Here is a 13,185-nt window from a genome sequence, read left to right as displayed (position 1 = left end):
AAAGTTTCTATTGATGACATTTGTGCAGCTGCCACTTAGTCCATTGCTCATACTTTTATTGCTTATTACAAGTTGGATATCATTTCCAGAAACAGAGCTGCATTTGGTTCTACTGCTGTCCAGAACATCCTTCCATGAGGGCCGCCCAATGTTACTGTAGCTGAGGACTCTGTCCCATTCATTGAGGAACGAATGTAAATGACAACATCAGATATAAAAGTTATGTACTCAGCATAACTAGGCATCTGTGTTGCCCATTTTCATTCTTCCTCAACTCCCCCACACACACAACTTCCCCCTATCCGTGTCTTTGGGAGGGACCTGATGACGTTTTTTTGTTAGGAACCACAGTTCCTATTTGAGCTCCTGTTCTGGCACTATTTTGCCTTTTTTGCAGTACTATGATAATGTTTTATATTTCAAAGATGGTATAATAGCAGTAAACTCAGTCTGGGGTAATCTAATGTCCAGGGGCATTACAGGTAAAGGAAGGGGCTCAAGAGTCAGATCCTAGCATCTAGAGAAAATTGGCCGAGTTGGATCCAAGGGTCAGATCCGAGACCTATTTGTTGAGGAAGAATGAAAATGGACAACATAGCTGTATAGTGAATACATAACTTTTATTTTGTCTGTGTCTTAAGTAGTACTTTTTTTAAGCACCATTGTTAAATTATTTTATATGGCAGTTTTATCGTGTGTTTTTCCAAGACTGAAAATATCTGATAAGCCATTGTCTTTGGTGCTGAGCTTTGTAGACTGTATTTTTTCCAAAGGCAAACCATGTTTTCTTTTCTTTGTAAACTTCTTTGAAAAGGTAACTCAAGCAGTGAGCTTTGTAGAGTGTATTTTTTTCCAAAGGCAAACCACATTTTCTTTTCTTTGGAAACTTCTTTGAAAAGGTAACTCAAGCAGTTGATGATGGTAATGGGGTACTCACAGCATACCTGATCCTAGCCAAAGCATTTGACTGTATCTTCCATGCAGGCACTGCTGACATACTGGTGAACCTAAATACCAGTTCATATATAGGAAACAGTTTGTTGGACCGAACACATGTGATTAGATTCACAGGTTCTTTCGTGGTAAGTAAAAATGTCGTAGATGAAGTTTTCACAATTTAGTGCTTGGCCCCCTTTTCTTTGGCATTTATTTCTCTAATCTACAGTTCTGCATGCCAAGTCTATGGTTAACAAAACAAAATGTGCTGATGACTGTAAACTAGAGTTGTTATTGGGATACCCTGTAACATTAAGATACACTAGACTATACAAACTGTTGGTGCAAAGACAGTGGCCTCAAACTGTCAAAATGTGCTATTTTTTATTAAACAAGAAGCATCTTTATTAAATTATCCCTTATGACATATGAAGCCATACCTTTATATAAATGAAAACAAACCATATTGACATCATTTTAGTTGCAAACATTATACTTCACTTATAAGCTATCTAGTCACTGTCAAACATTACATAACTCATTTGAATCCTGCCTTCTTTTAAATCTCATTCCTCAACTGCTTGTATTGTTCCCATAATTTTCATTTTTTTCAATGTAATTTGCTTCTACCCTTTTCTAAAGATCCCATTTCCAGCTGCTCTATCTCTGTTGCTATATTCACTACTTCCAGAACAGTTAGTTTAGACTTTGATTTCCATTTCCTAGTAAATGCTTTTTTGGCAGCCATCATAATTAGACACAGCAAGGACTTACTATCTGTAGTCAATTCCGATTGTGTATCGTAGCTCAAAAAAATCATTTCCTTAGTCATACCAATTTGTACACTCGGTATTGCTTATAGAGTAGTCTGCAGGGTTTTTTTTAAAGTGTGCCAACTCATTACACTCCCAGAAAATATGTTCCCAATTACTGCTTTTTCTCTGTCACACATCTAACATTTGCTGTCTACCTGAGGAAAAATTCTTTGGAGTCTACTTGGGGTATAAAAATACCTATGTAAACATTTTTGAACAAAAATCCTAAATCTTCTAGACTTCTTTGCATATCTGGGAGCAGTACATATATCCTCCCCCATTGCTTCTTTGTGACTTGCTTATCCACTTTCTCTTTCCAGTCCTTTCTAACTAACTTTCTCTGATTGATTCTTATAGTTATCATGCAATATTTATGTGCTCTACTAACTACTCCTTTTTTAACAGCAACTTATATTCTAGATTCTACTAAAAACTCTACCCGCACTGGTCTTTGGCTTAGGCTCTCTTACTTATTTCCCTTTGCCTATACTCTGACATCAGTCCTTGATAGGGAAGGGAATTTCTAGCCTGCAGTCCAAATAAATTCTTGGCTTCTTCCCAGTATATTACCTTTCCCTCTCTAATTATTTGCTCCCAATATCTTGGCTGTTTTGTCAGTTTTCTCCAATAAATTCCAGCCTCTTCCTTCCTATTGCCTGTATCCCTAATTGCAGTCATCCCTATCAATAGAATCTCCCTTCTCCTCCATTCCTGTGTTGGCTTAATTCTTAGAATACTTTCTGCTACTTTATGAATTTAATATCCTGTATGGTTATTGTTATTCTCCTTAAAGATCTGCATCCAATATAACAGTCTCTCCTTGTTCTTGAGCTTCACCCCATTTCATCATCATCTCTTTCCACTTTAAATTATAGGTTTCTGCCTGTGCTATGTATATGAGACATTACCGTGTAGCTCTAAAATACCCCATCAAATCAGTTAATCCCAGACAGCCATGATCTATTGGAAGAATCAGCTTATCCCACTTGACTCTTGCCATCTTCCCATCCCTGATAAAATCATTCAGCTTTTTATTAATTGCTGTCCACAACTTCTCCTGTAGTTGATAAAAATATTCCTGACCTGTGTATAAAACTAAAGGGACTAAAAACATTTTAACTGCTTGTATCTTGCTATCCATATCCATAAAACAGAGCTTCCAATTTCTCAGTTTTTGTATAATCTTTTGTTTAGTCTGTTCCCACATATTCCTAGCTGCCACACCAGAATCTTTTTTTTAAAATGAAGTACTGAGGAGTATGAATTATCATGTCTCGATAAATATGGATATTACTGAACCAGTTTGTATGTGGGTACATAATTTACAGCTACTGCCTTTGTTTTAGCTTCATTAATCTTGTATCCTGAAAAGTTTTGAAACTGTCTCAAAATGTTCCACAAGACTGAAAAGTCCTTTTCTAGCTTTATCAGATATAAAATAATATCATCTGCAAATAGAGCCAGCTTTTCTTCACTACCATACCAATTATATTCTTGAATTTGTGTGTCCCAGATTTTCTTTGCCACTGGTTCTAAATATAATGCAAATAACAAAGGGGAAAGAGGACACCCCTCCCTGGTTCCTGTGCTTTATCAGAAATGATCAGAGAGGAACCCACCCACTTTAATTTTCACCTGTGATCCCTCATATATCCTGCTAATCAACTGTATAATTTTATTAGGGAATACAGATGCTTCCATTGCCCTGCATATAAACTCCCAGCACAGTCTTGTTAAATGCTTTCTCTGCATCAAGACCTGCCAACAACAGTGGTATTTTCTTACATTCTGCTTCCCTCTGGATCATCAATATTTTGTTAATGTTGTCAAATGTTTGCCTCCCCTCCACAAAACCATATTGCTCCATACCTATCAATTTTGGCAGCACCTTTGCCATTATTTTAGTCATTATAGACATAAGCACTTTATAGTCATGGTTTAGGATTGAAATGGGCCTTTATGAAGCAGGATTTGATGGGTCTTTACCCTCTTTAGGTATTACAGTTACCACTGCTTTCTTCCAGGATGCTGGTACTTCTCCTCCTCTTAAAATACTGTTAAACAAAACTTTCTGGATATTTATCAGTTTTTTCCCTCCTAGCTTCCAAACCTCCACAGGAATACCATCTATTCCTGGAGATTTTTTGTGGATTGGTTATACAACACCATTTTTATCTCATCTCCTCCGATCCTGACTGTTAGTAATTGAGCCGCATTTACACCTAACCTTGGCATAGTTAATTCTTCCATAAACATTTCCATTTGTATCTTTTCTTGATTCCCATGTTTCTCTGCTTTATACAGACTTTCATAACATTTTTGAAATTTTTAGAACCTCTAATGGTTCTCTTGTTATCTTCCCTTGCTGTTGGCTCCCTAAGCTCGGTGACAATCCCTTCTACTTTCTGTTGCCTGAGTTATTGTGCTCTAGAATTATTATCAAAAAACAGTTGCTTAACAGCAATCTTTCTAAACTCATGCATATTATCAAAGTAATCCCTTATTTTCTGCTTAGTATTCTGCAATTCCTTCTCTTCTTGTTCTGTGAAATTGCCCTATTCTGCAATACATTTAACATTTGTCAGTCCCTCTAAATAATTCTTATAGGATCATAAGAGGTTTCTAGGGCCTTTACAAGCCTAGCCAAGTTCAGCCCGTGTTCCCAAGGGTGTCTGGTTAAACCAGACACTAAAATCAGCACCTGTTGCCCCTGTCCAAGAGGGACACAGGTGGAACCCCTGGGGTGAATTTCCAGTAACCTAGCCAGTCATCCAAATTATGCTTAAATAGGGTCAATGAGGGGCTTTGTTAACATGAATAGGAAGCTTGTTCCAAAAGTGGAGCAACCTCTGTGAGATAAATCTGTCTGTCCAGCAAATTCTGTTGATATCACATACCAGGTTATGGTTCTTTGAGCGAGTGATCCATGTGCCATTTGACTTGCGAATGTGCAGCATTTCCATTAAAGCTGGGTCAGAGATTGCTCTGTATGCAAGGCACAGGTCATCTCTGAGCAGTCTGTATGACACAGAGTAAAGTGACAATGATTTCAATCTGTCTGCATAAGACAGATCCTGAAGAGCCTGAATTATCTTTGTAAGGAGCCTTTGTGGTCTCTCCAATTGCTGCAGGTGTTTGGAAAGGAACATACCAAAGGGAGCATTGTACCCTATTATTGACCTGATGAGGGAAGAGTATGGGGGTTATAACCTCTTTTTTTCTGGAGGCAATGCCTTTACTTATGAGATGAGCAATAAAAATGCCCTTTTTACCACTGTGGAGACATGGTGATCGAAGTTAAGGTTGCTGTCAACCTGTGTGCCCAGATCTGTCACCATTGACTGTGGGCTTAGGGTATTGCTATTGATGTGGTAGTTTGCAGGAACATCACCCTTGCCAAAGAAGATGATAATGCATTTTTTTATTAAGTTTAAGACCATGATTTTGGCACCAGTCATTAGTCTGAGTAAGACCTTTTTGCAGGATGTTGATATCGCTAGGGGTTTCAATGATCGCTCCCAGTTTGCAGTCATCAGCAAACTTTGTCAACCACAGTCCTTTAATTTTAGTCTGTACTTCAGAGAAGTAAATTCTGAATAGTAGGGATCCCAGAACTGATCACTGTGGAACACCACTGGTTACGGATCTGCTAGAGGAGGGGGAGTCCCCTATTTTGACCGTATGAGTTCTATCAGTGAGCCAGTTTGCAACCCACCTGACAATATAAGGGTTGATCCAACCGACAAACTGTAAAAACCAAGAAACAGCAAAAGTGCCGACTGCACACAATGAGAGGCCACTAGTAAAACCAAAAACAATATTTATTGTTACGAACTGTAGTACAAAAAATCCCAATGAAGGTAAGCGCTTTCGGCGAGTTCAAATGACCCGCCTTCATCAGACAATTGGTTAACAAGGGCAGATGCTTTTTATACTTAGATGTTATGACGTTATTACATTGATTTAAAGGCACATAACTAAAATAGTGAACGTGAGATGAACTTGATTTAAACACTGAAAAAATAGCGTGTTACCACCAACTATTACAAAGCCATGACAGGCAATCCTATACATTTCAGTATTCCATGAAAATAAAAATAATGTCAAACATTCATAAGCTAGAATGAATGTCCTGAAATACGTAAAAGGTGTTGCTTTATAGAGTTACAGCAAAACATAAGATAAAGAGCAGCTCGAAAATTTAAATAAAGAAAAAATAATAATAACGAACACCCAAAGGGTCTTGGTGTTTACTAAATCACATTTAGTAAACACCAAGACCCTTTGGGTGTTCGTTATTATTATTTTTTCTTTATTTAAACTTTCGAGCTGCTCTTCATCTTATGTTTTGCTGTAACTCTATAAAGCAACACCTTTTACGCATTTCAGGACATTAATTCTAGCTTATGAATGTTTGACATTATTTTTATTTTCATGGAATACTGAAATGTATAGTATTGCCTGTCATGGCTTTGTAATAGTTGGTGGTAACACGCTATTTTTTCAGTGTTTAAATCAAGTTCATCTCACGTTCACTATTTTAGTTATGTGCCTTTAAATCAATGTAATAACGTCATAACATCTAAGTATAAAAAGCATCTGCCCTTGTTAACCAATTGTCTGATGAAGGCGGGTCATTTGAACTCGCCGAAAGCGCTTACCTTCATTGGGATTTTTTGTACTACAGTTCGTAACAATAAATATTGTTTTTGGTTTTACTAGTGGCCTCTCATTGTGTGCAGTCGGCACTTTTAATATAAGGGTTGATACCCAGCTAGGTGAGTTTATCAGTGATGCCTGAGTGAAGGATTGTGTCAAAGGCCTTGGTTAAGTCTAGGTAGGGCATGTGGACAGATTTGACCTTGCGTAGGGCTTTGGTGGCTGTCTCGAAGAAGTCCACCAAGCTCAGCAGGCGTGATTTCCCTTTGACAAAGCCAAACTGGGTGGGGTCGAATGTTTGGAGATTTCCTATATCTTTGTTAATAAGGTCCATGATAAGTCATTCCAGGGCCTTGCAGATAAGACTGGTCAGGCTAATGGGTGTATAGTTCCCGGAGTCCATGAATGCTACCCCTTTGTGCAAAGGGATGACTTTAGATGTTTTCCATTCCGCTGGGACGAAGCCAGTGCTTAGGCTGTGATTGAAATGCGTGCCCTATGGTGATGCTAATTCCTGTTTTAACCCATGTAAACACAGCCCAGGATGTTGTCTGGTCTCATAGAGGCTGTGTTTTTGGCCTTGGAGAGGGCATTTAAGACCGACTCCACGGAGATACTAGGTGGGGGACAGGTGTTAGGGATGCTTTGGGGTGTATGTGGCAGAGACAGGGGAGTGAAGTTTTCACTGAACCTGTCAGCCAGCAGGCTTGCTATATCCACAGGTTCTATATATGTAGTACCATTAAGTAAGAGTTCAGTGCAAATCTGGGCCTTAACTTTGAGGTTACGGATGTAACTAAAGAACACTTTGTGGTTATCCTTAGTTGGGGAAGCTAATTTGGATTCATAATTAGGTTTGGAGGACTTCACTAGGAGTTTATTTGCTTATTTAAGTTGAGGAGGGAGTGTTTCCAGTTTTGAGACCGTTCCTTCCTACTCTTAGACAGCAATTTCTTTCTCCTGTTGTATAGCCTATTAATGGCAGTTGTCCACCAGGCAGGTTTGTTTTTCCTTGAAGATCTTGCTTTGGTTCTATCAGGTTTGTTTGTCCTTGAAGACCTTGCTTTGGTTCTATCAGGTATGGCAGAGTCAATACATTTGTACAAGTGCTTGTATAAAGCATTGGTGTATAACTCAGCATAGGTATCTGTTCCATCAGTGAGGGGAAGGGCTATGAAGCTATTTGTGCCATCATGTAAGAGGCTGTAATTGGCCTTGGAGAAATCTTTTAGTCTAGTTGTTAAGGGGCGTCCTGTGTTATAGCTACTTCTAGCAAGACTGATTTGTGGCCAGATCTCACCAGGGATGGCTACACACTGGGGGTGGTGCAGCGGTCCCCCATGTTGGTGAGCACCAGGTCCAGGATATTTGAGCCCCTTGTGGCTGTGTCAGTCAGCTGGTCCAGGGCACTGAAGTTAACAAAGTTCAGGAACCTTTGGGCAAGTGAGTTAGAGCACGTATAAATTACTCCAGTCTATGGACGGGTAATTAAAATCACCCAAAACCTGGGTGTTTGGTTGTATCTTGATTGACTCAATTAGATCCAAGTAGGTTGAGTGGATGTCATGATTCATGGAGGGGGTCCGATAGCTTGGCAATGACCTGAAGAGTGGTCTTACCTACAATTAATTACACCCGAGGTAATTCAAGGGAATCATGCTGTTTAACCAATTTAGAGGTGTGTTTATCTTTAATGAGTATTGATACAGTACCTCCTTTAGTTCTCACACCTTCATTTTGTGGACTGAATGTGTGGAAGAAAATGTAACCTGGTATAGCTGGGTGCTGTCTGCAGACTTAAATCAGGTCTCACTGACTGCACAAATGTCAGCATCTTCCAGGACGAGTACTGATTCCAGTGACTGCAGTTTCTGGTTAAGACTCCTAGCATTTAGCAGCATAACCTTGAGGTTGTTTTTAGAAGTTATTTTTATATCAGGAATTTTGTTCTTGTGACATTGCCCAAAAAAGACACAATAGGGATGGCAAGAGCTTAGCCAGTAAGTGAAATCCCAGGTGTGACAGATGAAGACCGTCTCTGGCAAAGCATCAACATCTGTCAACCATGTTATTCCAGGGTGAAAGATATTGGATCCCCTTTGAATGATATCATAAACTAAGCCAATTGTTGAAGTCAGTAATTTTTTGTTACTTCTTAACCATATCTTTCTCTCTTTCATTTCCACCCTATTTTTAAACTCCACTCTGATTTTATCCCACTTCCTAGCTTTATTTTCAGTAGAAATTTCTATATTCTGTATTAATTCCAGAATAATTTCCACTACCCATTCCTTAAATTCCTCTTTTCGACAGATAGGTGGGAAAGCCTAGGGTCTCATTTGTATTTCATTACCCTGCATTTTTATTTTAGTTGTTATTGGCGCGTGAGCTGAAATAGTTATTGGATGAGAATCAAACCTTTCAATTAAATGCACATATTCCTGCAAAATGTATGTTCTGTCTAGTCTAGACCAGTTTTTATGTATCCGGGAATAATCTGTAAATTTCCTCCGAACTCCTACTACTGAATTCACATCTTGCATGCCAAATGTTTTCATAAATTTCTTCAAAAATCTACCCTTCTTTGTTATATTTTCCCTTGTGCTGCAAATCAAATTCCACTCCCCACCTGTAAGTAATACTCCCTGCTTTGAAGCTCATTATTTCTCCCACAATTTTCTTAAGCACCATTTTAAGTTTTAAGTGGGATATAAATACATGTCACTGTTGTCCTCCTGTCTTGCCAGTACCCCCTTAGTACTACAAATCAACCATTATAATCTTTGTTATCCTCCGGTATCACTATTGTAGCTTCTCTTGAAATTAATATGCATACCCCTCTTTTCCTTTGTCCCAGGTATTCCACTGAATAGCCGTCCTGAAAAACTTTCTTTATCAAGTTCCTGTTTACATCTCTTCCAAAATGTGTCTCCTGTACCATGGGTATTTGCACTCTACATTTTAAATATAGTTCACTACTATTTCTTTTTTGTATATATCTGTGAGACCATGAGACCATTTACATTTAAAGATAATATAAAAAGCATCATTATTTTAAAGAGTTATTATTCCCACTTTTTATGTGTAACAGGTTTTTTGTTAAGTGTCTAGTTCTAGCTTTTGTGTTACATACATACACTAATGTTTGGCAGGTTGATCTTTTATATGGTTGTTACATCTTACAAAACATTTTGCTTTATTGAAAGCCCTCAAGCAAAAAAAAAAAAACAAACATACCCCCAATATACCCCTAAAACCTATTAACTTAATACTAACACACAAACTATGTACAACTTCAAATATTAAAGTTTTACACACCTAATAGGAACAATTTCCCAGACTGACAGCCACACTCACATACTTGGGTTAACCTAAAAGGAAGGTTATTACTCTCCGAAATTGGGAAAACACTTGAATGCTTTTGAAAAACATTGAAGGAAAGCCATTGAAAGAAATAAGTATTCTGTTTTTATTTCTGTTTATCAGATTAGCTCCATGGAGACATGAGAATCATATACATAGTTGCTTCCAGAGACACTCATTTATTTTATAGTGTTCTTTTTGATTTATTTGCTTTCTCTTAAAACTTGCTATTAGATCAAGTCAAGGTCCTTAATCTAGTCAGTCCCCTATGCAAGAGTGAAAAAAAGCATATTTGTGTCCTGCTGTTTGACCAGACTTTTATTCTTGTTTTTATTTTGCAGTGCCTATATTTCCTAAACTAAACAAGGGAAAGAAAGAAGAAGCAAGAAAAAAAACAGTGGCACTGTTTACTATACTATCCCCATTACACTCGAAAATAAGTCATAAAACTGTATTAAGAGCAAAATTTTGTTTTACTTACAGTTTACTCTTTCCTTTCTCTTCCCCTTCCTAAATGTTATTCAAAATATTAATGGCACAAAGCAGGGCATGTGCTTTAGAGTCCCCTACAGGTTTAACAAAGTCAAAAAAATCCAATATTTCCAGGTTTTCTGGTTCTGTCATGTTTCACAAATATAATTAATGCTTTGTAATCCCACATTCATTTGCCAGTTTCTGAGTTGCTAGTTTTATTCTTGTTGGTTTCCATCTCCAAAATCCAGTATCTGCTTCATTTCGGGTTCCTATTACCTGATTGAACGTTTACTTTAGTGAATCCCTAAACGTCAAACTGGTAACAGCGAAAGCAAAAAAACACAAACGGCCGATTTAACTCAGGGAAATAATTCCCTTGGCTGTTATGCAGACTTTGCCCCTTTCCCCACTGTAGAGCAATTTTGTAGTTGGTATATTTAGTTTGGGGGGGGGGGGTTCTTTTTGAGTTACATTTTTTTTTTTTTTTTTTTTTTTGCGGCCCAAGGGAATTCATTCCCTACGTTAAACCGGCCATTCGCTGTTTTAATTTTTCGATATTACCAGGTCGACATTTAGGTATTTGCTAACCTAAACGTTTGATCGGGTAATACAGACCCTTCATTTCCAACATACTCTTGGTTCTTCTAGTCAACTCTTGTGCTTTTTTCTGTCTCTCAAGCATTTCCCTTGAAACATTGGAAAAAGATTCACTGGCACAGTCTCTCTATGGTCTTTATTACTAGAAGAGGAAGAAGCAGGATTTTCTTCTGTTTCATAACTCACTTTTTGTTGGACAAACTTTTGTATTTCCTCCTTAGCATGTTGTGCATCAAAAAATGATTTTGTCCCTCCAGGAATGAATATTCTGAAAATAGCTGGGTAAGGCATCTTGAATCTCCTGCCAGATTCTCGACATTCTCTGATTAGTGGAATAAATTTGATATTCTCCTGTTTGGTGTACAGTGAGTAATCATTTTCCACAAACACTCTACTGTCTCCCACGTTTTCCTTCTGCCACAGTTTCGTCAGAATCAACTATTTCTGCTGGTAAGATTGCATCTTTACTGGTAAAGATCTAGGTTGCTTTATCATGGTCAGGCTTGACGCAGACACTCAATGTGCCCTTTCAGTTTATAGCTCCTGCTGTGGAATACCAGTCCAGTTGCTTATTTGTGCTTTCATAAAATTAATACAGTCTGTTCCTTACAGCTTCTCTGGTACAGCACAAAATCACATGTTTTCACTTTGTGCTCTGTCCTCCGTATTATTTTTTAAAAAACATCTCTTCTTGAGCAGTCTCATATTCAGCCAGCCTTTTTTTCATTTCAACCTCTGATTTTTTTCAGTTTTATCACCTCATCTGAATATCTTTTTAAATTGTATTCCATTTTTTTCCAGCCTTTTATTTGAATTGAAATACTGCTTCAGTGTTTTGTTTATTTTAATCAACTCTGAGTACATTTTATTTTTTTTTTTCTCTAGGTTACTGGAGGTCATGTCTTGCACCAAAGCTGGATCTTTAACTGCTTTTTGCTCAACAGCTACAGAATTCTTCCCAGTCAGTGTTCTTCCTTACCTTTTGTAATTGATTTTCCCTCAGGTTCTTTGAGTTTCTTTTTTGCTGGCATCCAGGCAGTGCATTTACTAGTCAGTTACTGAAATTTACCCAAAAAACGAGTTTACTGGCTCTCTTCTGAATTTCCGTTTTCACATTGGGAGAGCTGAAATTAAGGTGTTACTCAATGTGCTGCATTGTCCACTTTGGTAAAATAAATAATTCTTTATCTCGCTACAGAGATGAGACACCACTTAAGAATGACACTATCATTAAAGAGTCAGACACTCTTGTGGATGACTCCTTGTCCTCTGTTCATCATGTCTCCATTGTAATTAGAAAATGTTACCCACAATCCTTTTATCAGGCCCAGCCAAAGAAGTCTTACTATGATCATATTCAACTCTTATTCACCCCATTATTGAATGTAATGCCCCCTTTGTTATGAATTTATTGAAACATTCCACTCAACTGGAGAGACCTCAGGAGTTCCTAACCAAAAAAAAAAAAAAAAAACTCACAGGCCTCAAGACCTTTTGATATCCTGACTGATTGGCTGCTCTTATTTTGTATACTGTTTGCTACAAACTCTTCACTAGTGATCACACCTACCAAGGACCCCAATCTCTAGCATTAAATTAATAGGACATACTGGAGCAATAAGTTCTTATTCTAACATGTTTCTCACCTTTGGAATAAACTACCCTAGCTAAATTCATGATTAACCTACAGATTTGGAAGGGCACTCACAAATTCTCCCCTGGCTTATCTTGGGTGACCTTAATTGAGGCAGTGGTCTAACAACTGATAGCCAATTATTTCCCTCTGAAAGCTATAAGGGCTTTCTCCCTTTATATCACAGAGCTGGCGGTTTGCTGCACTCTTACTTTATTTTATTTCATACTGGTATTTCTACTATTTTTTTCTGTAAGTCTTCATGCTACCCTTGTTTTTTGTTTTATTTCTGTGATGTGTTTTCCTCATATGTGTTATTTTATACATGCTTACTTTTTGTAGTTACTTATTGTGTTATCATTGCTTGTGGCCTGGATCATGGCCAAAATAAATTTGTTGGACAAGTTTACTTACTGAGTTAACTGAATATACATTTTTTCCTCAAAATGCAATCCTTAAGTTTGTTTGCTTTGCGCAGTTGCTACGCCAACACCAAGAAGGTGAGGAGGTTGCTCTTAGAAACCTTCAGAAAATGCAGGAAGAGAAGCACATCTTCAAAGAGAGACTGGGTAGTCTACAACGAGCAGTAGCACAGCTGGAAAATGAGAAGCGGGAAGTGGAGAGATCATTTATGAGATTAGAGAAGGACAAAGCCGCTTTGAAGAAAACTCTTGACAAGGTGGGTCAAAGGTGATTTTGTACCAGCAG

At 37.9% G+C, this 13,185-nt stretch overlaps 1 protein-coding gene across 1 annotated transcript in view; it reads left to right on the top strand.

Annotated features, from left to right (window-relative positions):
- Positions 1-13,185, top strand: part of CROCC (ciliary rootlet coiled-coil, rootletin) — a 2,018,646-nt gene that overhangs the window by 1,863,292 nt on the left and 142,169 nt on the right. The window contains exon 33 of the mRNA XM_044061829.1: positions 12,956-13,156. Within this exon, the coding sequence (XP_043917764.1) occupies positions 12,956-13,156 (201 nt within the window). The remainder of the gene's footprint in view (positions 1-12,955; positions 13,157-13,185) is intronic.

This window comes from Protopterus annectens, chromosome 2.part0 (assembly GCF_019279795.1).
Source record: "Protopterus annectens isolate FY-2018-M chromosome 2.part0, PAN1.0, whole genome shotgun sequence".
In the NCBI taxonomy this organism is placed as follows: Eukaryota; Metazoa; Chordata; order Ceratodontiformes; family Protopteridae; genus Protopterus; species Protopterus annectens.
This window is presented reverse-complemented; position numbering and strand designations above follow the sequence as displayed.